Genomic DNA, 26,027 nt, shown 5'->3' with positions numbered 1-26,027 from the left:
TTGGAGAACAAACCCGACAGTACCCATAGGTTTGTCACCGATTACCGTAAGTTGAACGCCGCGACTGTACCAGATGCGTTCCCGCTGCCTCGTGTCGATGACTGCATAGATAGTGTGGGGGCCGCCTCCTTTGTTACCCGCCTTGACCTCCTGAAGGGTTATTGACAGGTACCGTTGACCCCGTTTGCCTCTTAAGTGTCAGCTTTTGTAACTCCAGACAACCTCTTGCAATACACTGTTCTGCCTTTTGGGTTAAGGAACACTCCTGCTACAATTCAGAGGCTCGTGAACCAGGTTCTGGGTGATGTTCCTCACTGCAGTGCGTATTTGGACGACATTGCTGTTTTTACTTCGTCCTGGGATCTTCATGTCGAGACTTTGCATACCGAGTTCGATCACCTCAAACACGCTAATCTCACAGTGAACCTAGCGAAATGAGAGTTCGTGAAAGCTACCGTCCGCTACTTGGGGAAGGAAGTCGGCCATGGGAAAGTGAGAGCCTTGTCAGATAAAATCCAGGCTATGATTTCGTTTCCCCCTCCGAAAACCCGTCGTGAACTCTGGCGATTTTTAGGCCTAGCAGGGTTCTACAGGTGTTTTTGCCGTAATTTCTCTGTTGTGGCCCAGCCACTTACCAACATGCTCAGCCCTCGAATTCCTTTCTCGTGGACTCCAGATTGCCAAACTGCTTTTGTCTCCTTGCAACGTCTGTTATGCTCTGCTCCCGTTTTAGCTGCTCCTGACCTCTCCCGTCCATTTATGCTGGAGGTTGACGCCAGCCACACCGGTGCAGGGGCTGTTCTCCTCCAGGAGGATGCCGGCGGGCTTGACCACCCTGTATGCTATTACTCCAGGAAATTCAACCAGGCTCAGCGGAACTATTTGACCATCAAAATGGAAACTCTGTCACTCATCTGGGCTGTACAGCATTTTCACGTTTACCTTGGGAACAGTTCATTCACGACTCTCGTTTTTAGAGATCACAATCCTCTGGTATTTCTCCACCGAATGTTCAACCATAACCAATGACTGATGAGGTGGGCCCTACTGCTCCAAGAGTTTAACGTCCAGATCCAGCACAAAACAGGGGCCGACAACATCATCGCAGATGCCTTGTCCAGGACTTTTGAAAACAAGGCTCCCTTGTAGGCCTAAGATCCTCGCCCCTTTGGGTGGGGCTCCTTTGTAATTTTTGTAGTGTTGGGAACAATGGAGGATAGTGTTGTCTGCTTTGGCAGACATCTCGGGAACCCTCAGCGGGGCCGGGGGAGCGGCCCTGCTGATAATTTGTGTTTAATCAGCCCCCGTCCTGTGCCCATGAAGACTAGGGTGAGTTAGCTAGGCATCGTTGGACACAGATAGCGGGAGACCTCGTTTTTTTGGAATAAGTGTTGGCCCTTTTGAGACCCCCCACTTATTCTCTTAAAGGGGGGGGGGGGGGGGGTGTTATGTGTTCTGCCCCTTTTCGGCCTCAAGATGGTCTCAGTGGCTTCTGCCTCGCCTGTCTCATGCGCAGCTGTGGGTAATGGGCAATTACGGGCAGCTGTTAAAGGCTGCTCTCCTGCCTACAGTCTTTGAGAAGGTCCAGGGCAGTGAAGGCTTGGAAGAGTTTTTGCTGCTCTCTTCTCCTTGTGTGTGTTTGGCAGTCTCGGCTGTAAATATTCGATTTGGTATTAGATTTTGACTCTCTGGTAACCCCGACCTAGGAACGGCTATTTGACTTCGATTGTGGACTTTACGATTTGGAATTAGGATTAGATTTTGACACTCTGGTAACCCGATCTAGGAACGGCTAATTAACTTTGATTGTGGACTTTTCCCAGCGTCCCTACTTAACAGGGCGTCCCTCCGTACGTGCATGTCTCTCCCTTTTGGAGCTGACGGAGAAGCATGAATCAGGCTTTACTTCAACACAAAAATATAGCTTGCTTGCAACAATTTAGGTTTCTACTGCCCTCTATTGCCAGGAAAAACACACACTGGCACTTTAGATGAATGGGTGAAGTGCTTTTGAACGGATTAATCCTAATGTAGATTGTTTTTGGCTTAATCCTGTTAGTACCCGTCTCTCTACGGAACAAGTGGAATGGACTAGATGGAGTTGATGTATTCTCAATTTTAAAAAGTATGCATGTGGCTACTAAATCATCCCTTTAAAGAAAAGAGAAGTTAAATAACAAAGTGTCTCTATAGGTTCCCGACAGAAGGCTTACATACATAAATGTATGAGCAGTGAAGTAGCAGATGGGCTGACAGCTGAGTTTACAGCAGCTCAGTAGATAGGGGAGCAGTGAAATCGAGGAATATGAGCAAAGGGGTTGGTTATTTTATTTACAACTATAAATAAAATCGACATTGTAGTTTACGTATATTTTGATGTACTTTGAACTTATTTACTGAAGGTATTGTGCAATAGAAAGCAGGGACCATGACAGAAAGCAGCACATCTAGTAGTATAGTGGTGAATCTATTAGATTAGTTCCTGCCATCACCTCTGGGTGATGTCTTTTTAATGGAATTGCTTGTGTCTCTGTCTGACTGCTGACATTTTCCTGCAGATTAGCTGACCTCCCAATTGGCAGATAAACACGATATAACTGCAATCATTTTACTCGCTCCGTCTCTAAACTTTCACCTCACATTTGACCCATTGATCTTCTGCAGAGCTTAAAGGAATTAAGCCCCATACTGACAACATAAAACTCTTGTTAGGGCAAGAAAAATGGTGTTGAGGAAAAGCTGGAATACCTGCTTCAGAAATGTGGAATGCAGTTTGCACTAATAAAAAAGATGGCTGGTTACACACACACACACACACACACACACACACACACACACACACACACACACACGCACGCACGCACGCGCGCACACACACACACACACACACACACACTCACACACACATACACACACACACACACACCTCCGCTGAACTAAAGTCACTCATTATCGATAAGATGAGTCCAAATGCAACATGTATAAAAATGTTACAAAGCTTCCAGATATTGTTGTGAAGCTACACATGGTTCGTCTGAATGGATCTACATCCAGAGCAGGTTGTTCTCTCTCTAAACAGATTTAATATCCTAAATTTCCCAGCAGATAGCATTAGTACTAGACTAGCGAATGGATTTAGAACATTTTGCCCAGTGTTAATTTCATTGACAAAATATTTTTGTTTTTACTTTTTTCCTAACAAATGAAACAAAAACAAAAAAAGTCATTCTATGAAGACTAAATTATGACGAATATTGATCAACATTTGTGTTGATGATTACAAAATGACAAGTTGACAGTAATAGAAATCCAATCAGAAAAATGAAAACATGAGAGAACGAAAAAAAAGAACCAATCAGCAAATGGAACAAGTGGGACCCGATGAGAAAAGAACCAATCAGAATCTGGAGCCCGCCACTGCTTGAACAAGCTACTGGTCACAGTTGAACAATTTTTGTCTAAAATGAGAAAACATCTATGGCTGGGAAGAAAAGCATTAAAAGATGATCTGAAAAGTATTTGCTTGATGAGTACTGAGGGGTGGTAGCAGCAAGTCGAGACAGGCAAGGTCAGGATTAGATTGCTACCAGATTGCTGCCAAACCAAACTGATGGGATGATGCATTTGGTCATTGAATCATTTTTCTTTTTTGTGGTGCTACAGTCAATATTATGGGTGTTCTAGTGGTGTTTTTGTGAGGAAAACCATTCAGGTGATCCAGAAAACCAATCAGGCAGCACACCTTGGTAAATTAGTCCAGGGAAAACTCTAATAAATACACCAGAAAACAATTCTTACCTTTAGTTTACCACCTTGCATTATTAGAGTAACATCTTTTGATGTTTTGATTGCATGGTATAATTTCCTGTCATGTTTACAAATATTACTGCACAGTATACTGATTTTTTTTACTTTATACGTAAATATTGAGTGGCACAATTTGAAACTGTCACCCCTTCTTTCCACCGGAGCCGTCAGCAGCACGTTACTGCAGCAGCACGTCTTGCTCGCGTAAGCTGCTGCTTGGCCCTTCCCACGAGACACGAAGCAGCAGGGGAGCAGCTGTCACCAACAGAGCACGAAGTCATACGAGTGATTTCGTCAGTAAACACAACAACAAGCAGGAGAAAATTACAACATTGCTCCAATAGGTTTGTGTTTTATGTTCTGTCCGTTTTATAATCGCCAATACGGACCTGAAAAACAAAGGAGACCGCTAGCTAGGTGATAACTTCTCACGGGGCCGCACAGTTAATAACTTTTTTTTAAAGTAAAGCAACCGGGAGGCAGTACGTTTCTTTATTCTGAAAATCGCGGGAAGCTTCGCCCCATTTCCGCGTCCGATTTCCTGTCTTTCCTTGCACAAAAATGTCGAACTTTACCCGTTTCAGAGGCGTCGCGCGTAGAAAATAGAACCGGCGCATGAACCCTTCTTTCCACCGGAGCCGTCAGCAGCACGTTACTGCAGCAGCACATCATAGCTGCTGATAGGAACCGCTGTGGTCAACAGAACCTTTTCCGCCGGAGCCGTCAGCAGCGCGAGTCGGCCGCGTCTCAGGAGCAGCATGTCGCGGCCTTTACGCGCCGGTTCTATTTTCTACGCGCGACGCCTCTGAAACGGGTCAAGTTCGACATTTTTGGGGAAGGAAAGACAGGAAATCGGCCGCGGAAACGGAGCGAAGCTTCCCGAGATTTTCAGAATAAAGAAATGTACTGCCTTCCGGTTACTTTACTTTTAAAAAAAGTTACTAACTGTGCGGCCCCGTGAGAAGTTATCATCTAGCTAGCGGTCTCCTTTGTTTTTCAGGTCCGTATTGGCGATTATAAAACGGACAGAACATAAAACACAAACCTTTTGGAGTCAAGTTGTAGTTTTCTCCTGCTTGTTGTTGTTTACTGACGAAGTCTGCCGGTGACAGCTGCTCCCCTGCTGCTTCGTATCTCGTGGGAAGGGCCAAGCAGCAGCTTACGCAAGCAAGACGTGCTGCTGACGGCTCCGGTGGAAAGAAGGGGTAAGGCCCGCGACATGCTGCTCCTGAGACGCGGCCGACTCGCGCTGCTGACGGCTCCGGTGGAAAAGGTTCTGTTGACCACAGCGGTTCCTATCAGCAGCTATGACGTGCTGCTGCAGTAACGTGCTGCTGACGGCTCCGGTGGAAAGAAGGGGTCAGTGTGCATTTTGGTAAAACTGTTGTTATTAAAACAATTAGATAGAATTTTACTGATCCAAAGTGTGATATGTGAAATTTTCATATAACTTTACAGTTTCAAGTAAGTGTATTTATCATTTCCTTTACACAAGTTGAAAATTATTCCATCAGAAGAAATATGTATTTGTATTAGTCAACTAAAATAGCTTCCTATTTCAGTCCAATAATAAATGGAAATTAAAAAAAATATTCAGAAGATCAAGACTAAAACTAAATTAAAACTTCTTGAAAAAATGACCACCAACTCTGATACAGTTTAGCACTTCAACCAGCACAGTACCACCCTCCACCCCCACTGGATCTGGGTTTATAGTTTGTGGTGTTTTAAACCCATCCTCACCTGATTCCCTTTTCCAGCTCCTCTGTACCGTCCCAGATCACCACACCACATCATATAGTGTTGGTGTCAGTTCAGTGTTTGAAGTATAATAAACACCCTTCCAGGTCCTGAGATTCAGAAATACTCTCTAATCTGTATTTTTCCATCTAGGAGGCAGTATGACCAAATGACTGAATCACTTCAGCTGAATCATGGGTAACATGTTTCCTTAATTCAAGAATAGCATATAGAGATGAACGCCACAATTTGATGATATCTGGACAGAAAACTAAACATCCAAAGGGTTCAAATGAAGGCAACTGGACTTCTTTGGTTTCTTGAAGATGTTTTGCTCCTCATCAGAGGAGTTTTGTCAATTCTAACTAGAATATGGGAGAGTCAAGCTTATAAACTGTAGCTGTCTGTTGTTATTTAACAGTTGCCTTCATTTGAACCCTTTTGGATTACCATGACCTGGATGACTGAGAACCTTCCCCAGCAAAACTAAACATCCCTTCATTAAAACTCAGACACTGGCTGCTTAGTGCTGAGAAACATCTAAAAAAGACCCTCGGAGCTAGATAACTCCATCTATTTAAATGTCTCATTGATGCCTTTTACTTAAAGCTTATCTGGTGCCGAGGCGCCAGAACACAACGAGAGAGATCCAGTTGTGTGAACCGAAGACAGACTGCAGCTGAATACAGCCTCCATGGGTATTTATGTTCTCTGTTGAAAAACATTTTGAAACTTTTTATGCACCTTCTTCTATTTGCTGAGCAGACCTGCTTCCACCATCTCCACAGCCCCCATCATTTACATCTGGGAGCTTCACATCACAAGACCAATAGACTAAGCAGCCTGTTATCCATCTTGTGAATAAACAATTTGTCTCCATCTCTGCTCCCAGGGTCAAAGACAGCACTAATTAAAAACTCTGAGAAGGATGAATGAGACAAACAACAAGAGACCCTGTTCCTTTGTTCCCTGCCCTCTGATTTAAACAGCTTGCTACCCACCGTCTGTGTGAAATGAATTTGTGGCGTATCGATGCTGCTTATTCAGGGAAGATTTTATCAAGACAACCTTGACTAATCGCAACACTTGAGGAAGAAAAACAGCAAAACTGTGGCAGAGAGCTATTCCATTACCTTAAGTGGCAGTTTTCAGGTCAAATGACCTATTTTTGAAAGTTTTATTCTAACAACAAAAGTTAATAGAACAAAAGCACTTGTGAAACTGGGACCAACCACTTTAGACTACAAAATACACCATGTACTGTATAAGTACTGCTTATTCAATGATCATAAAACAGGAGTGCATGAGTTGATGTATCTTAAATAAATAATGGATTATATCTGCCCGGGTTTTGTTTACATCACGCAGACCGGAAAAAAGAGCTACCAGGGAAGACGAAAGGAGGTGGAATCTGCTTCTACATTAATGAATGTTGGTGTACAGACGCTACAGTTCTCAGTAAACATTGTAGCTCAAACTTGGAGACAATATTTTTGAACTGTAAGCCGTTTTACTCCCTGCGGGAAATATCTTCATTCATTTTGATTGGAGTATACATATATATATCCTCAAGCAGATGTGAGTGTTGCACTGCAGACTCTTGCCGATTAAGTTACCTCCACAGAGAACAAGTACCCAGACTCAGTGCTCATTATTTTGGGTGATTTCAATAAGGCTACAGCACATCAGATGTCCGACTAGAGGCAAAAACATATTGGATCATTGCTATACAGTTCTTAAAAGGGGCATACCACTCTGTCCCTCGTGCAGCTCTCGGCCTCTCTGACCATAATTTGATTCATCTTATCCCCACTTATAAACAAAAACTAAAATCTGTAAATCCAGCCACCAGGACAGTGAGGAAATGGACAAATGAAGCAAAAGAGGAGTTACAGGACTGTTTTGACTGTACAGACTGGAGAGTATTTGCAGATGCCACAGGCGATCTGAGCGAGCTAACAGACACTGTGACATCCTACATCACCTTCTGTGAGGAAGTGTGTGTGCCAACAAAGACTTTTCGCACCTTTAATAACAACAAGCCATGGTTTACAGCAACACTGAGCCAGTTGAGACGGGCAAAGGAGCAGACTTATAGGGCAGGAGACAGGCCTCTGTACAAATCACTCAGGAACATGTTGAACAAGGAGATCAAAGCTGCTAAGATTAAGTATGCAGCAAAGCTGAAAGACCAGTTTTCAGCCAACAACCCCACATTGACTACGTTTACATGCAGCCAATATCCGGGTTATGATCGGGTTAAGGTCGGTATTCGGGTTTCTGAGTTGATCAGAATAACCCGTTTACAAGCATAAGTAGAAAGAGTTACCCCTAACTTGCATAACCCAATTTAAATGCGGACGTTGGGGTAGCGTCATGACGTATGGACTACGTCCAGATGCAATATGTGTCATTTCCGGTTCTTCTTGTTTCGATATCCGTGAAAACAACAACATGTTTCCCAGTTCGGAAGAGATAGCGACCGCGTTTGTGCTTTAGTTTCTTCGTCACTCCAAAGTGTGGTGCTGTGCCGCGACTCGCCATTTTGCTCCCAACTTGTTGTTTACTTCCGGTGTTCTGGCGCATACAAGACGTCTCGCTACTCAAAAGACCAAGATTCCTTGCGAACAGAGCATGCGCAGAACACACGCTTTGATGGGGATATCCCGATATGCGTTTACACGACCAAACATTCGGGTTAGAAAAGGGTTACAACAGGTGTTGTAACCAGGTTTTTAAAAACCCGGTTATGAGCATATCCGGGTTTTTGGCGGTGTTTACATGGACCTGCGGAACCGGGTTATTGTGAATATTCGGGTTTTAAAAGGGTTACTGGCTGCATGTAAACGCAGTTCTGGCTAAAGGACTAGCTGTTGTTTTCAGAGACCATCTTCCATCTAGTTCTACAACCTCTGGTCACTTTGCTTCCTTTGAACTGCAGCTGATTAAAGTCGGGCGTAAGGACCCGTTCTACTGTGCTGTGGTCTATCGTCCACCTGGTCCAAAAAGTTCTTTCCTTCAGGAGTTTAGTGACTTTCTATCCTCCACTGTGAAGCTGTCCAGACTGGTGATTGTTGGTGACTTTAACATCCACGTTGATGATCCCTTCGATCTCTTTGCCATGAATTTCTCCAGCCTCATGGACACCTTCGGCTTTACCCAGCATGTTTCTGGCCCCACTCTAGACCTTGTTTTTACCCTGAGTCTAAATGCTGACAGTGTTTGTCCTGAGGATGTTTATATTTCAGATCACCATTGCATTTTCTTTAACTTGTCAGTTTCTGCGTCCCCACCTCCTGCTCGCCGTATGGTTAGTTCTCGTTTTCTTAATGAGAGCACAGCTAGCCATTTTTCTGCTGCTTTTGATCCACCCTGTTCTTCTGATAACGACCCAGATTCCTTAACTTCTCAGTTCAACGAGCACTGCCTCTCCACATTCTGGACAACATCCGTCCTGTCAGAACCAGATCAGTTCCTGCAGTGAACCCTACTCCCTGGTTTAATGACAGCCATCACAGCCTGAAGCGCCAATGCAGAAAAATTGAGCATTTGTGGAAGAAAACCCATCTCCACCTCCATCTGCTGCACCTAAAGGATCTTCTGACATCCTTTAACACTGCAGTCAGAGACGCTAGGGTTTCCCATTTCTCCAACCTGGTGTCCCAGAGCAAAGGGAACCCCAAGGTGCTGTTTAACACCATCAACAGCATCGTGTCTCCTGCCTCTCCTACAGCCTCCATCCACTCTGTTGCAGACTGTGAGAACTGTCTGTCTTTCTTTGTGGACAAAGTCAATAAGGCTAGATCTAGCATCTCTCCTTCAGCCTTATCGCTGCCTCTCCCGACTCCAACCAGGCCAATCATCCTAGATAGCTTTGCTCCTGTTTCTTTGCCTGAGTTAACCAAACTAGTAAACTCTATGAAGACCTCTGCATGCCCCCTCGACATCTTACCCCCATCTTTGTTTAAAAATGCTTTTCTGTCCATCGGTAAGTAAGTAAGTAAGTAAGTAAAAGTTTATTTATATAGCGCCTTTCACAGATATAAATCACAAAGCGCTGTACAACATGATAAAGATCAGGGCAAATGCCTCTAACCAATAAAAACATCAGAAAAACAATAACAGTGATAAAATAGAAAATAAAATCATGAGTATAAACAAAGTGAAGGTGTGAACCCGAACAAAGCCATCTTTTTGAACATTTAGGGAGGGAACGCCTGGATGAAAAGGTGAGTTTTCAGATGATTTTTAAAGACCTCTACAGTGTTAGAGAGACGGAGATTTGAAGGTAGACTGTTCCAAAGTCTGGGTGCAATAGTCTGAAAGGCCCTGTCCCCTTTGGTTTTCAGTCTGGTTCGAGGAACAGCCAGGAGGTTTTCAGATGTGGATCTAAGGTTTCGAGAGGTGATGTGTGGGGATAAAAGCTCAGATAGGTAGCTTGGAGCCTGGTTGTTAAGAGCTCTATAGGTCAGGACTAAAACTTTAAACTGTATTCAATATTCTACCGGGAGCCAGTGGAGGGACTGTAAAACTGGAGTGATGTGAGCTCGTCTGCTGGATTTGGTTAGGAGTCTGGCTGCTGCATTTTGGATGGCTTGAAAGCGTGAGAGGGAGGTTTTGCTGAGACCAGTAAAAAGAGCGTTACAGTAGTCTAAGCGTGATGACACAAAGGCATGGATGATTTTTTCCAGATCTGCAGTAGAAACCAGTTTACAGACTTTTGAAATGTTTCTCAGTTGAAAGAAACAAGAGCGGGAGATGGTTTTGACGTGTGAGTCTAAACTTAAAGCTGGATCAAAAATAACTCCCAGGTTTCTAATGTTGGCCTTGGCTGATGGGCAAAAAGAGGCAATTTCTTGCTCGATTTTTGGCTGAAGTTCCAGGGGTGCAGCGATCAGGGTCTCTGTCTTGTTAGCATTGAGGACAAGAAAGTTGCTGGACAGCCAGTTACTGATCTGGGTCAGGCAGAGTACAAGTGTGGCCAGCCTGTCCAACTGGTGTGGCATAAAGGACATATAGAGCTGGTCCCAGCGTGCTCTCTATAATTAATGCTTCTCTGGTCAGGTCCCTGCTTACTTTAAGAACGCTGTAATCCACCCGCTTCTTAAAAAACCGAGTCTCGACCCCTCTCTCCATAGCAGCTTCAGACCCATCTCTAAACTTCCGTTCATCTCCAAGATCTTGGAAAAAGTTGTGGCTAAACAACTCACAGCTGCTCTTGATGAACATAACATCTATGATAGCTTCCAGTCAGGTTTTCATAGAGCTCATTCTACTGAAACAGCTCTTCTTAGGGTCTCTAATGACCTTCTGACTCACAGTGATGCAGGGGACTGTTCTGTTCTGGTCCTGCTGGATCTGACTGCAGCCTTTGACTCTGTTGACCATCACCTGCTACTGGAGAGGCTGAGAGACTGGGTAGGCCTATTAGGATCTGCTCTGGAGTGGTTCTCCTCTTATCTCTCTGAGCTCTCCTCTTCTGTGGCCGTCTCCAAGTTTAGGTCCTCCACCACCTCTCTTACCCATGGTGTCCCACAAGGTTCTGTGCTGGGGCCTCTACTGTTCCTCATCTATCTGCTTCCTCTTCAGCACATCCTGAGCTCCATCAAAGGAATCTCCTACCATCTTTATGCAGATGACATCCAACTGTACATCTCCTTTAAGCCCCATGAGATGTCTAAGCTGCAGCTGTTACACACCTGCTTAGACTCTATCAAAGCCTGGATGGCTGGGAGCTTTTTTCAGCTGAATGAAGATAAGACTGAGATCCTCATCTGTGCCCCAGACAAGCTGGTTCCCAAAGTCAGAGACTCTCTTGGTCAGCTTGCTTCCCACACCAAACCTTCTGTCAGGAATCTTGGCGTGGCCTTTGACCCAGCTCTCACCCTGGATTCTCATGTCAGTTCTCTTGTTCGCTCTTCCTTTTTCCATCTCAGGAACATTGCTAAGCTGAGTCCCATTCTGTCCCGCTCTGAACTTGAGACAGTTCTCCACACCTTCATCTCCTCACGCTTAGACTACTGTAACTCTCTTTTCACGTGTCTGAGCAGAACCTCCCTGAACCGTCTACAGGTGGTTCAGAATGCCTGTGCTCGGCTTCTGACCAAGTCCTCCAAACACACCCACATCACCCCGCTTCTCCTCCAGCTTCACTGGCTGCCAGTCAACTTCAGGGTTCATTTCAAGATCCTGGTTCTGGTCTATAGGGCCTTACATGGACAAGCACCATCTTACATTGGTGATCTTCTTAGTCCCTACACCCCCAGCAGGTCCCTGAGGTCCAGTGATTAAAGCCTACTGGTTGTGCAGCGCACCAGGCTAAAGACCAAAGGTGACAGATCATTTGCTGCTGTGGCCCCCAGACTCTGGAACTCTCTCCCCCTGAGCCTGAGATCAGTGGCCTCAGTGGTCTCCTTCAAAAAACAGCTGAAGACTAACTTGTTCAAGCTGGCTTTTGTATGACCTTCTTCACCACTCTCTCTTTATTCTGCTCTCCCCACCTATTCCACCTTCCTCAGGATCCACTGATTTCCCTCTTTCCAATTCACACTCTCTCTTTCTTAACATTTTTTCTTTTAAATCGCAATTGCTTATTCTTGCTCATTTTAAATTTATTTTTAAACATTTTCGAAATGCTTTTTTATATTTTTACAATTTTTATATTTTTGTGAAGCGCCTCGTGATTTTTATCTTGAGAGACGCTATAGAAATGATATTTAGACCCGAGCAGCGAAAGCGCTGCGAAGGCCTCTTGTTTTTGCTCTGATTATTCTTTCTTTATTATTCCGTGCGCGAAATGAATGGCTTTTTGGGGACCTTAACATACCCCAAAACTCACAATATTTTGCAAACTTGTCAGGCCTGGTGAAAATTTTGATATTTTAAAGGTCCCCAAAAAATCGCAAAGAAAATGGCTGAACAGCGCCCCCTACAATGTGAAAAAAAACCCTCTCCATAAAGCTTAGTTGATCGTACAGTTATGAAATTTGGTACACTTGTAGTACTCAACAGTCCACACAGAAAAGTCTCTTGCAAGCATGGTGAATATCAAACAGGAAGTCGGCCATTTTGGGTTGAAATGGCGATTTTTGGCCGTTTTTGCCGGTTTCTGATTGGATTACTCGATCAATTTTCACACAATCGTCTCAAAACTTGTGCAAATTGCTCAGAAGGGATGGGCGAACAAAATGAGACAAGGATTCTGAGTTTTCGTATATGATGAAGGGGCGGGGCCAGGCCTCGAAGTTTGACTAATCGCCAAAAAAATTTAAATTGCTATAACTTCATAACTGAATGGAATAGAGTTACCAAACTTTCTGTGGTCATTTGTCATCCACCCACAAAGTAAACTGAATGGTCGGATGATGACATCACACAAGCCCCGCCCCCTCAGGACCAAAAAGGTCAAGTTTTACTATGAAAGGTCCCAAATTGCACCGTTTCACTTAATCACCATAAATTTGTAGCTGGTAACTCAAGACAAGTGGGGGTTGCTTGGCGTCACTTTATGGGAGTTTTCGGCAGAGGGCGGGGCTGCGGCGGCGCGGTGAAGTCAGGCGTACCGCCGTGGCCTTACGTTTGCCTCCCATTTCGTCATTTCTAGAGATATCGTCACGAAACTTCTTGTGAGTAATCCTAGTCTGGCCTCTCAAAAAATCTGATGTCAACATCCGGTGGGTGTGGCCTATTGTCTGAAATAGCGACCCCTAGGACCATTAAAACTGTCAGCCCCAAGCCATGCTTTGACTGAGGATTACGAAATTTGGTACACTAATGTGGTGTCTCAGGACCTACAAAAAAGTCTCTTGGAGCCAAGTGCAAAGTCGCACAGGAAGTCGGCCATTTTGGTCCAAGTACGCGATTTAGTGGTTTTCGCACACGTTGTTTGGAGAGTGATGCTCCGTCGCCCTTTTCACCAATCTCCTTCAAACTTCTGCTATATACTCTTAAGACATAGGGGAAAAAATTCAACCGTCGGATTTTTCAAAAGTTGAAAGGTGTGGGCGTGGCTAAGCCTCAAACTTTGACCTGTTGCCACGCCACTCTTTTTCACAGCTCCCTACTGGACTCCTTTTACCCAATCACCAGGATTCTGTGTCAAACAGCAGTAGACAAGTTGAGGTTACTTGGTCTCCAGTACTGGCAGGTTTCGAAAAAAGGCGGGGCTTTGGGAGCATGGCGAAAATCGCCATCACGCCATGGAAATACGTTTGCCTCTCATTTCTTCAGTTATCGTGATATCGCTACGAAACTTCGGGTGAGTGATCCTAGTCTGACTCCCAAGAGAAATAGACAGCTGAAGTTTGTGGGCGTGGCCTATTCTCTTAAACAGCGCCCCCTGGGACCATTTAATCTAATAGCCCCAAGCCATGCTTTGACTGAGGATTACGAAATTTGGTACACTAATGTGGTGTCTCAGGACCTACAAAAAAGTCTCTTGGAGCCAAGTGCAAAGTCGCACAGGAAGTCTGCCATTTTGGTCCAAGTGCGCGATTTAGTGGTTTTCGCACACGTTGTTTGGAGAGTGATGCTCCGTCGCCCTTTTCACCAATCTCCTTCAACCTTCTGCTATATACTCTTAAGACATAGGGGAAAAAATTCAACCGTCGGATTTCTCAAAAGTTGAAAGGTGTGGGCGTGGCTAAGCCTCAAACTTTGACCTGTCGCCACGCCACTCTTTTTCACAGCTCCAAACTGAACTCCTTTTACCCAATCAGCAGGAATCTCTGGCAAATAGCAGTAGACAACGTGAGGTCACTTGGTATCCAGTACTGGCAGTTTTCAAAAAAAGGTGGGGCTTTGGGAGCATGGCGAAAATCGCCATCACGCCATGGAAATACGTTTGCCTCTCATTTCTTCAGTTATCGTGATATCGCTACGGAACTTCTGGTGAGTGATCCTAGTCTGACCCCCAAGAGACATAGACAGATGAAATATGTGGGCGTGGCCTAATTTCTGAAATAGCGCCCCCTAGGACCATTTAAACTAATAGCCCCAAGCCATGCTTTCACTGAGGATTACGAAATTTGGTACACTAATGTGGTGTCTCAGGACCTACAAAAAAGTCTCTTGGACCCAAGCACAAAGTCGCATAGGAAGTCGGCCATTTTGGTCCAAGTACGCGATTTAGTGGTTTTCGCACACGTTGTTTGGAGAGTGATGCTCCGTCGCCCTTTTCACCAATCGCCTCCAAACTTCTGCTATATACTCTTAAGACATAGGGGAAAAAATTCAACCGTCGGATTTTTCAAAAGTTGAAAGGTGTGGGCGTGGCTATGCCTCAAACTTTGACCTTTCGCCACGCCACTCTTTTTTTTCACATCTCCCTATTGGACTCCTTTTACCCAATCAATAGGAATCTCTCGCAAATAGCAGTAGACAAGTTGAGGTCACTTGCTATCCAGTACAGGTAGGTTTAGAAAAAAGGCGGGGCTTTGGGAGCATGGCGAAAATCGCCATCACGCAAAGGAAATACGTTTGCGTCCCATTTCTTCAGTTTTCGTGATATCGCTACGAAACTTCTGGTGAGTGATCCTAGTCTGACCCCCAAGAGAAATAGACAGCTGAAGATTGTGGGCGTGGCCTTATTTCTGAACTAGCGCCCCCTAGAGTCATTAAAACTGTCAGCCCCAAGCCATGCTTTGTCCGATTGATGCCAAATTAACAGAAAGACATCTTGTCAACCAAAGCTGACCTCAATGGGATTTTTCTGTAGTTGGTCACAGCGCCCCCTAGATAACTTTAACCTACAATAACTTCAAAAAATGTGATCAGAAAAGCATTACAGTTGGTCTGTGTCATCACACCACCAGTGTGGTAAAGATAGAGTCTGCCCTAGTGGTGAGACGTGTAATATAATGGTGGGCTCAGAGGGGATGCTGAGTCAGGGTGAGGTACGGATGAGGTGACGGTTAGCGGTTTCTGGTGTCGGGGTGGCTGACGTTTCTGTTCCGCGGATGTGCCCTGGTGCCCCGGGCTGCCGGCCAGGCCGGAGCGGCGCGGAGCTGCGAGGGCCGAACGATGCTGCTTGCAGCTTTAATTTCTTCTTATTCTTCTTAAAAGCACTACAGGTCACCAGCTGGATCCCCTGCAGTTTGCATATAGGGCAAACAGGTCAGTGGATGATGCAATTAACATGGGGCTGCACTTCATCCTGGAACATCTTGATCAAGCAAGGATATTGTTTGTGGATTTTAGCTCTGCTTTTAACACTGTTATACCAGAAATCCTCACCACAAAGCTCTCTCAGCTCACTGTTTTCCCTGCCATGTGTCAGTAGATTTCCAGCTTCCTGACAAATAGGAGCCAGCATGTGCGGTTGAACAATGTTACATCTGGCACAAGGTTGATCAGCACCGGTACACCACAGGGGTGCGTCCTTTCTCCACTGCTCTTTTCTTTGTACACCAATGACTGCACCTCTAAGGACACAGCTGTAAAAATCCTGAAATTTGCAGATGACACCACTGTCATTGGGCTCATCCGGGATGGTGATGAGTCTGCTTATCAGCGAGAAGTTGAGAGGCTGGTGGTCTGGTGTAGTCAGAACAATCTTGAGCTTAACACCCTTAAGACTGTGGAGATGGTCGTGGATTTTAGGAAGCTTCCCACAGTGCTGCCCCCCCTCACAATATCCAACAGCCCAGTGTCAATGGTGGACTCATTTAAGTTCTTGGGAACTATCATTTCCAGGGATCTGAAGTGGGAAACAAACATCAACTCCATCCTCAAAAAGGCTCAGCAGAGGATGTATTTCTTACGGCAACTAAAGAAGTACGGCCTACCACAAGAGCTGCTGATCATCTTCTATACTGCTGCAGTCGAATCCATACTTTGCTCATCCATCACTGTCTGGTTTGGGTCAGCCACAAAAATGGACAAATGCAGACTACAGCGTATTATTAAAACAGCAGGAAAAATCATTGGTGCCCAACTGCCCTCTGCCCAGGAACTGTACATCAGCAGGACCAGGAAAAAGGCAGAGAATATTGTCCAAGATGCCACACATCCTGCATCTACTCTCTTCCATCTCCAATCATCTGGCAGACGCTATAGATCACTGTACACAAAAACTACCAGACACAAGAACAGTTTCTTTCCTTCAGCCATTTCTCTCCTGAATCTGTAGATTCTTTTACCATCCTTTTTTTTTTTTAATACTTATTCAGTATGCTTATGGATATGAGTGTGTGTGTGTGTGTGTGTGTGTGTGTGTTTACATATGTGTGTGTGTGTGTGTGTATGTGTATGCATATATGTATATGTGTGTGTGTAAATGAACATGTGTGGGGGTATACATGTTCTTATGTGTTTTTTATGTATTTTTATTCTCATTTATTGTGGTTGTTGTATGTTTTGGAGAGCGAACATCTACCAAAGCTAAATTCCTTGTAAATGTAATTTTACTTGGCCAATAAATCTGAAATCTGAATCTGAAATTGGGTTGTTGGCAGCTTATCGACATACATAGTGCATCAGCCACAGATGCACAACTCCTGGTAGTTGATGTTCAATAAATCTAAACATCAATGCGAAACAAAAACATAGCTCTTACCACTAATAACTGGGGTGTACACAACAATGCCAGCGAGGTTTGGGTCAGACACCGTTTTGTCCAGAATGAGTCCTCCAATGCTGCACAACACAAAATACAGTAATTATACATCTGAGGATTCTAACAAAGACAAGAGAAAACAGAGTTTGGCCTCATCTGGATTCATCAAAAACATGTGTCCGCCTCGGTCCTTATTGTCCTTATTAAAAGGTCTTCAGCTCCACTGATGTAACAGAGGACATGATGAGACTGATAACAAAATGATTTTTCAGCTGCTCTTAGCCAACGCTGCAGATTACCAACACTTGTATTTACTGCTTCCATCCCTCCATCAATGTGTGAAAGGGAAGTTTTATCACCTGGGCCGAGTGCAGGAAGCTAGTGCTGGAGAGAGAAGAAACTATAATTCCTGTTTTGTTGATTTCAGACGGTCATGTTCAGGAGGAAGATGGGGTGAATGTTTCTGGGAGCTGTAATCTTTTTACAGGATGATTCAACAAATAAAACAAATCAGATGCTGACAGAAGTAGACTCAGAATAACTGCCACCTTCCCTTTTCCAGACTAAACACACACCTGCTGATGACCATAGCAGTGATGACCGGCTCCCATCCGGAGTAGAGCAGCGTGCGGCTGGCTGGGTGCTTGGAGGAGATGACGATCCACAAAGGAGTCAGACACATGAAGAAAGCACAAACCAACGACGACACATAGGGGTAGGAGTCTGGAGAGGGAGGAGAGATCCACACTGAAATGACACCTCGCTGGACCACATGAAGGAGGACACGAATGAGAGTCCCAGCTTTTCTTAGACCCGTGTGGAGAATAGAGTTTGGTTTTACCTCAGATTTGACTACCGGTAGTTTATGAAAAGTACTCGTAACAATGAGCTGGTTCAGTCCAAAAAGCTTCCACCGGTTTCCATGATTGGGGTGCACCAAGAAACCTGCTATCAGTCACTCATACACTGTCACTATGTGGAACAACAGAGCGAATATATTCTCTCTGTAAGGCGTTTTAAAACCAAACGAATGGAAAAGTCTGTTAAAAGGAAACTGTATTTTACTGAGGTATATCTAAATGAAAAGGAATGCTCTGGTCTGACCTGGAATATGAGCTTGTGGCCCCCATTGAGACGTTTTTGATAGTAGAGTTACTTATCATCTCAAGTTAGCACAACATAACCGGGGAATTCCATAAAACGTGCTGGAGAGGATAGTTACAGCTCATTCAGCCCTCCCAACAGGATCAGATGGAAAACGATTTAAAGAGCAAGTCACCCCCAAATCTACTTTTTTTGTTAATAAACTATATAAATGAGTGTCTAATTGTGCTGTAGATGCGTGTAATCACTAATTTGGCACATTAGTGCATCTTAGTTAAAATTTAAATATTCTGCCTAAAACTCTCAGTGTTGCGCCATCGTCAGGTAAAAACTCTGCACTGCATTTGAATTTAAATCTTCCATCCCTATTGGCTAAGAGGTACAAAATGAAGTTAGCTGGTACATTATGATATCACAATGTCATTGTGAACCTGTGTGTGTGTATTTGTTGGCGGATTAGCCCTCTCGGTCTGCCAGGCAACAGCATTTGTTGCATTTTTCAAACAGAAGGTGGGAATGGAGTAACACTCTGGTAGGGAGTGAGTTGCTCTTTAACAAGTCCTTAAAACATACAAACTCATGTTTAAGCACAAAGGTGTACTCTGATTCGCAGCAAAATGATAAAACTGTTAAAAACCTTACAGTAATGGAGTCCAAAAGGTTCCAAAACAGTTCCCTTTAGAAACCCAGCTGGTTTGTCTCTTCTATGGAGGATCCTAGGGCTGGGTGATATGGCCTAAAACTAATATCACGATATATTGAGGATTTCACTTCGATAACGATAAATGGACGATAACTACAGGCATTCGCAGAAACAAAAGTTGTCCACTAGATGGAGCTGTCACATCATGTATTATGTTGAGTCACATTTTTATGAGACTCAAGGTGGTACAGCTTCTTAAAGGGAAGCTGCCAACCTACACACATCGTTTCAGTTTTTACTATCAGATTTATTGGCATGGGAAAAATTATCATGATAAGAGTCAGAAATTTCGATAACGATATATTTTCGATTTACTGGCCAGGCCTAGAAGATCCTGACTGCTAATTACCACCATAGAAGTTTTGTCCTGTTGAGAGGAGGCATCAAAGGTCACGCTGATTAATATTTATTTACTTTGTTTTTATTTAATTTGTGTTTTATTATATCCCATTTTATTACGAGTCAAAAATTGTAATTACCAGGGTAGTTGCGTCCAGACCTTTGACTGGTACTGTACCAAACTATAACTCTGGTAGATTATCAAATGGTTGTAAAGATGCAAAAAAATGATGTTTTTGATGCACAAACACAATGCAGAATTATCAAAATGTCAACTAATCCCACTGTTACTGAAGTAGTAGTAGACATTTCCAGCCTGGATGATGTTAAAAACACCTGAGAAGATGAGCTCACCATCATTCTGTGTCACAGAAATATGTCCATTAGAGTGTTTACAAGGGTTTCGTTGTAAAAAGAATGTCTTGTTCTGCCCAGACAAGACGAACGTGCAGTTTTAGGGTCATTTCCCATTTAAAACAGTGTGCCTGTAGGTGGGGACACTAAAAAACAAAGGAACCTTAAATGTGCCAGTACCTGGACACAGGTATGTAGATCCAAGGAACTACTTATTCATTAGCTGCATTGACATGTTAGTTAGGGCTGGGCTATATGACGATTTTAGACCGTTTTACGATCTACACATCTGACGGTCTGTCATTTTTGAGAGACCTTTTTATCACGATTCACAGCTCTGCTGTTGAAATTCTGTCTCTGAATGAAAAGGGAACTTACCTCAGGCGAATGACTTAGTTTGACCCTTAACCAATCAGAGTGAGTGATAGTAATATATTAGTGCCCCGCTTGTTTTCACCTGTGTGTGAACAAACATGGCTTCGGCCGCGGCTGAGAGCGACAACGAGGTTTTTGTTCCGAAGAGGAACGCCTCGTCCGTTATATGGAACTGGTTTGGTTTTTCACCAGATGACAAAGAGCAGCGAAACGTCATTTACAAGGAGAGCGCCAAGGCAAGTGATGGCAACACCACAAACTTGTTTAATCACTTGAAAAGAAGGCATCCCAAACAATACAACGAGAGCCAGCTGGCAGCTAAAGCTAAAAAGCCTGCGGCTGCAGCGGCTAGTGCTTCTTCCAGGCAGCAAACGCTAACAGAAACACTCACAAAACTCACTCCCTACGACAGAGACAGCAGACGATGGAACAGCGTGACAGACGCAGTGACGTACCACTTGGTTAAATATTTGTGTCCCGTGCGAACAATAGGAGCGGGATTTAAGAAAATGATAAAAACATTGGATCCGCGCTACGAGTTTTCCAGCCGCAAGTATTTTTCGAACACCGCCATTCCACGCATGTACGCTGAATGCAAAGTGAGAGTTGCAGAAAATATTCAGAATGCGCAGTTTTTTGCTACTACAAGCGATCTCTGGTCCAGCCGCACATCAGAGCCGTATTTGAGCTTAACTATCCACTACATGAGCAACTGGGAGCTACATAGTATTTTGAACAAGTTAATGTTTGCACAATACGTTTGCAATTGACATGTTTGCACTTTAAATATGTTTACGATTTTAATTTATGTTAAGTTACTTGAAAAACGAGAAAAACTGATTTTTGTAATTGTTTCTCTCAGGGCTTTTATCATGTCTGGTGTGAGTTTAAAATATAAGTGTGTTAGCACTGTGTTGATTATCCCTAATATGAATAAATGTTTATTTATTCAATGTTTCTCTTCTTTAATACGCAATTGAAGTTATGCTATTCATGGATAAAAAATCGTGATAAACTCGAAATCGTGATAAAATATTGGAAAAATCGTGATATTCTATTTTTGCCATATCGCCCAGCCCTAATGTTAGTTCAATGCAACTCCAGTCCAGTCAGTCAATCTTGGTTTCTGCAGCTTTTACACCTGTCAGTCATCACATCTGAGTCAGCTGGATTTCTTTATTTAAACAGATACAGAGCTGAACTTTCTATGACGGATCATTCACATTCTGATGATAGTTTTACCAAATGTTCAAATTTAACAAGCAAATAGCTCATCTGAAGAACTGGTCAGACAAATACAACACAGTTAGCATTCTGGGAGCATCACTGACAGCCAGTCTCACTGACCTGCCCCGGCAAGGAAACGTAGATGTACAGTTCCCAGTGCAAAAAGTTGGTTATCATACTGGTGAAAGTATGTGTGAAATAACTCAAGACAAGAAGATAAGAAAAGCAGGAGTAATGTGGAGGACCACAAGGCTGCTGGTGCAGCTCTGAGCTGAAGCAACAGTGGCCTCTGCTGGTGGACTGGGAAATGTTTCACTCAAAATGCAAAACCTAAAAAAGTCACAATTCAACCAGATGTATAATTAGTTTAACTTTAAACCAAGGTGTGTGTGTGTGTGTGTGCACGCGCGTACGTGCGCTGGGCATGTTTTTTTCTTTTATAACATTTCCTTGATTCGTGATTCTTCACAGCATCTAATATGTTAGTTTTGTTCTACACGTTTGTTATACACTTTCAAAACAAAAATATTAGAGATAAGTATAAGAGTTCCAGAGTCTGGGGGCCACAGCAGCAAATGATCTGTCACCTTTGGTCTTTAGCCTGGTGCTGCACAACCAGTAGGCTTTGATCACTGGACCTCAGGGACCTGCTGGGGGTGTAGGGACTAAGAAGATCACCAATGTAAGATGGTGCTTGTCCATGTAAGGCCCTATAGACCAGAACCAGGATCTTGAAATGAACCCTGAAGTTGACTGGCAGCCAGTGAAGCTGGAGGAGAAGCGGGGTGATGTGGGTGTGTTTGAAGGACTTGGTCAGAAGCCGAGCACAGGCATTCTGAACCACCTGTAGACGGTTCAGGGAGGTTCTGCTCAGACACGTGAAAAGAGAGTTACAGTAGTCTAAGCGTGAGGAGATGAAGGTGTGGAGAACTGTCTCAAGTTCAGAACGGGACAGAATGGGACTCAGCTTAGCAATGTTCCTGAGATGGAAGAAGGAAGAGCGAACAAGAGAACTGACATGAGAATCAAGAGTGAGAGCTGGGTCAAAGGTCACGCCAAGATTCCTGACAGAAGGTTTGGTGTGAGAAGCAAGCTGACCAAGAGAGTCTCTGACTTTGGGAACCAGCTTGTCTGGGGCACAGATGAGGATCTCAGTCTTATCTTCATTCAGCTGTAGAAAGCTCCCAGCCATCCAGGTTTTGATAAAGTCTAAGCAGGTGTGTAACAGCTGCAGCTTAGACATCTCATGGGGCTTAAAGGAGATGTACAGTTGGATGTAATCTGCATAAAGATGGTAGGAGATTTCTTTAATAGGGCTCAGTAAGTACTAAAGAGGGAGCAGAAAGAGGAGGAAGAGTAAAGGCTCCAGCCCAGAACCTTTTGGGACATCATGGGTGACGAAGGTGGTGGAGGACCAAAACTTGGAGATGGCCACAGAGAAGGAACACTCGGACAGATAAGAGAAGAACCACTCCAGAGCAGATCCTGATAGGCCTACCCAGTCTCTCAGCCTATCCAGTAGCAGGTGATGGTTCACAGTGTCAAAGGCTGCAGTCAGGTCCAACAGGACCAGAACAGAACAGTCCCCTGCATCACTGTGAGTCAGAAGGTCATTAGAGACCCTAAGAAGAGCTGTTTCAGTAGAATGAGCTCTACGAAAACCTGACTGGAAGCTATCATAGATGTTATGTTCATCAAGAGCAGCTGTGAGTTGTTTAGCCACAACCATTTCCAAGATCTTGGAGATGAACGGAAGTTTAGAGATGGGTCTGAAGCTGCTATGGAGAGAGGGGTCGAGACTCGGTTTTTAAGAAACGAGTGGATTACAGCGTTCACATTTACAAATTTATTTTAAAAAGGGTAGTGCAATACAAACAAGCCAAACCCATCAGAGCAAGGAATTACAGTGTGTTAGCTCTGTTGGACTGAAACGTCTCATGAGCTTAGCACTGATGCACGTACCCAAACATTTGTAGAGGCCCTGGCTTATCCAGGCCAGGATCGCCAAGGTGATGAGGTCACCGAAACTCGCTGCAATAGGTGTGGCTACATTGTCTGGATTGATGCCCGTCTTCTTAGAACCCACAATTACTCCAACCATGATGATACCTGGATATGACAAGATTACAGGTTCTTTTATTAACAGTCACTTCAAACACTGTTTTCTTTGGTCGTTTCTTTATTTTTAATTTTAGTCCTGACTGGGATATTTTAAAATTACAGTGCTGAAATAAATCCTACTGCATTTTGTTCACATATAGTTCAAAATGTTGGACAAGGACCAGCCCAGAGGAAACTGAACTTTAATTGCACGTGTCAAGGTGTCAAATAGTTTTAGTTTACATGAGAAATCACAAGGATCTCATCTCATTATCTGAAAAACATCAGCAGAGTTTACCGTTATTTTCTTCTTTTCCCTTCAGGAGTCTCCACAGCCAATCACCTGTCTCTATTTAGCCCCATCTTCTGCATCCTCTACCCTTACACCATCTAACCTCATGTCCCCTTTCACCGCAAAATCTCCTCTCAGCCTCCTGCCTGGTGGCTCCAACCTCAGCGTCCTTCTAGCTACGTCATCGCTGTCTCTCCTCTGGACATGTCCAAACTAGCTTTAACTTTATTACCAAAACATCTAACATGAGCTGTCCCTCTGTTGGACATTTTCACGTTTAGAATTTATTTTCAGGAGTTTTATTGTTTGCTGGTGCACGCTCATTTATCAGAACTCAAACTCACAATGAGGTGTGGTTTTCTTATTCTGGCCTTCGTCCGTGGAACACTCTGTCCCGGCAACAGAAAACAGCATTTTAAAATCAGTCATAGTCTTAAGATAAATTATAATTTTAAAGGGGAAATAAGCCGTTTTGGCTTGCTTTTAGAACCCCCTAGTGTCTGTTCGTAGAACCAAAAGCAAAACTTATCTCCTCGCTGTGCATTTGTCTTTTTACCACGTAAATCTAACAGCTGAAATGTCTCCCAGCCTTCCTTAGTACCTACAGGAGTGATTCATCACTAAATTAAACACATCAGCTGTGTTCATGATCTAAAAAGTGCTGGAAACAGACCGCAGTGGCAGGTATGTCAGCTCAATTTTTCCTACGTCCCAACAGAGCGGCCCACCAGTCTGAAGTGGAATATTCTGGCTAGTCTTATATGGTTCTAGTTTTCATCTGTAATTACGGTAATTTACTCACATGTCGGACTTGGACCTTGCCACACCTCATTCATACCTGTTCTTGTCAGCAGAGAACGGACAAACGATCTTAAATGGAACAAATACAACCCCAATATTCAAAAACAGTTACCATAAGTCCCAGTCTCACTAAGTAATACAGTCACTCCATCATCAGTACCCGTTAATGTGGGTATGGTACGACTGTGGCAATGCTTTTAACTGGTGTGGGAGGTATAGCAATAGGGGTTGTGTAGGGTCATTTTAATCTGTAAAGCTATTTGAGTTGCACTTTTTGTAGGAAAAGCGCTTTATAAATAAAGTTTGATTAATTTTAAATCAAATGTGGTTTTTCAAAGTGTTTATTTTTAGACTTCGGTAAACAAATGCTCTTATTTTTACTTCTGTTATCATCATAATCATTACCATTGTTATAATAAATGAGACGATGGTTTCTCCTGTTCTCCAGCTCAGACTGGTCCTCTCCATCATTGTTCAGTCAAGTCACTGTGGGTTTCTCTATTTACTGTTTTATCAGATGTTTGTTATTTCATTGTCTGATGTGAATCACTTTGTGTAAAAGTGCTGAATTAAAAACCACTGAAATTCTTTCTTTTTACTGCTGTTTATATAGTTTAGCTCATCACCCGTCTGACTTAGCTTGTGCTGAAGAGAAAATCAGACAGCTATGTAAAGCACCCTGGGGGACCTTCGTTATAAGCTGGCTCCATACACTGTAAATATAACTGAACTATGCTGAATTAAAGTGAATCCTCAGCGAGATCCTCATCAACAGTTTACTTTAGAGTGTGGGGCTCAGCTCACAGCGTGTTTACCTTGCAGCAGGGAGGCAATGAAGGCTGTGGCCACACTGCTTGAGCACAGCAAAACAGCGTGGCTCATCTGAAACTTCCCCTCAGGGATCCAACCGAGAACCACGGCTGCTACAGCTGCCAGGAATCCCACCACTGTGGCCTGGACCTGCAGAAGCCAGAAAAGCACTGGGATTTACCACGTTTCATCAAACGACTGCATAAAAACAAGCGTCAATTAGCAAGCATAGCGTGCAAAGCTCACGATTGTGAAACAGTAAAGAATCCCTTGTTTTATTCCCTCACTTTTTATGATGCTGTTGCATAACGTAGCTAACAAACAGCTCCTTATGAGGTGTTGACATTACATGTGGGCAGCAGAGCTTTGTACTGAACAATCACAGATCAATCAAATAATCTGAGAGAACAGCCAAGTGGGTTCTAACAGTAACAACCGCCTGCTGCAGTGTTGCAGCTTCGCTGCTGTTCATTACGTTAGAACAATGGTTCCCAACCTTTTTCCCAAGGGACCCCGTTTTTACCAGTAAAATTTTTGACGACCCCCTCCCATTCTCTCTTCCAGTACAAACAGTATTAAGAAATGATAAAATTGTTCAAGCACATTTTAATATGCTTTGATTCAATAGATAACAGTAATAGTAGGCTCCAGTACAGAACAAAGTCATTAACAAAACCAAACAGAGCATAATGTGCTTGACAGCTTGTATTACTTTTTTGAACACATTGTTTCTTGTAAACACTGATAAACAATCATTCCTTTCAATAAACGTTTGACACATAAAAAATACACTGAGGAAAATGTACTTAAATGTGTATATT

General features: G+C 43.6%; 1 protein-coding gene across 1 annotated transcript in view; it reads right to left on the bottom strand.

The window, feature by feature from the left end:
- The window catches only part of slc41a2b (solute carrier family 41 member 2b), a 61,135-nt gene that overhangs the window by 21,163 nt on the left and 13,945 nt on the right, over positions 1 to 26,027 (bottom strand). Inside the window, exons 5-8 of the mRNA XM_015953568.3 lie at positions 25,212 to 25,356; positions 23,166 to 23,312; positions 17,677 to 17,824; positions 17,102 to 17,181 (exon numbers count right to left, since the gene is read on the bottom strand). Of these exons, the coding sequence (XP_015809054.3) occupies positions 17,102 to 17,181; positions 17,677 to 17,824; positions 23,166 to 23,312; positions 25,212 to 25,356 (520 nt within the window). The remainder of the gene's footprint in view (positions 1 to 17,101; positions 17,182 to 17,676; positions 17,825 to 23,165; positions 23,313 to 25,211; positions 25,357 to 26,027) is intronic.

This window comes from Nothobranchius furzeri, chromosome 1 (assembly GCF_043380555.1).
Source record: "Nothobranchius furzeri strain GRZ-AD chromosome 1, NfurGRZ-RIMD1, whole genome shotgun sequence".
Classification (NCBI taxonomy): domain Eukaryota; kingdom Metazoa; phylum Chordata; class Actinopteri; order Cyprinodontiformes; family Nothobranchiidae; genus Nothobranchius; species Nothobranchius furzeri.
The sequence above is the reverse complement of the archived record's forward strand: the minus strand, read 5'-3'. Positions and strand labels throughout refer to the sequence as shown.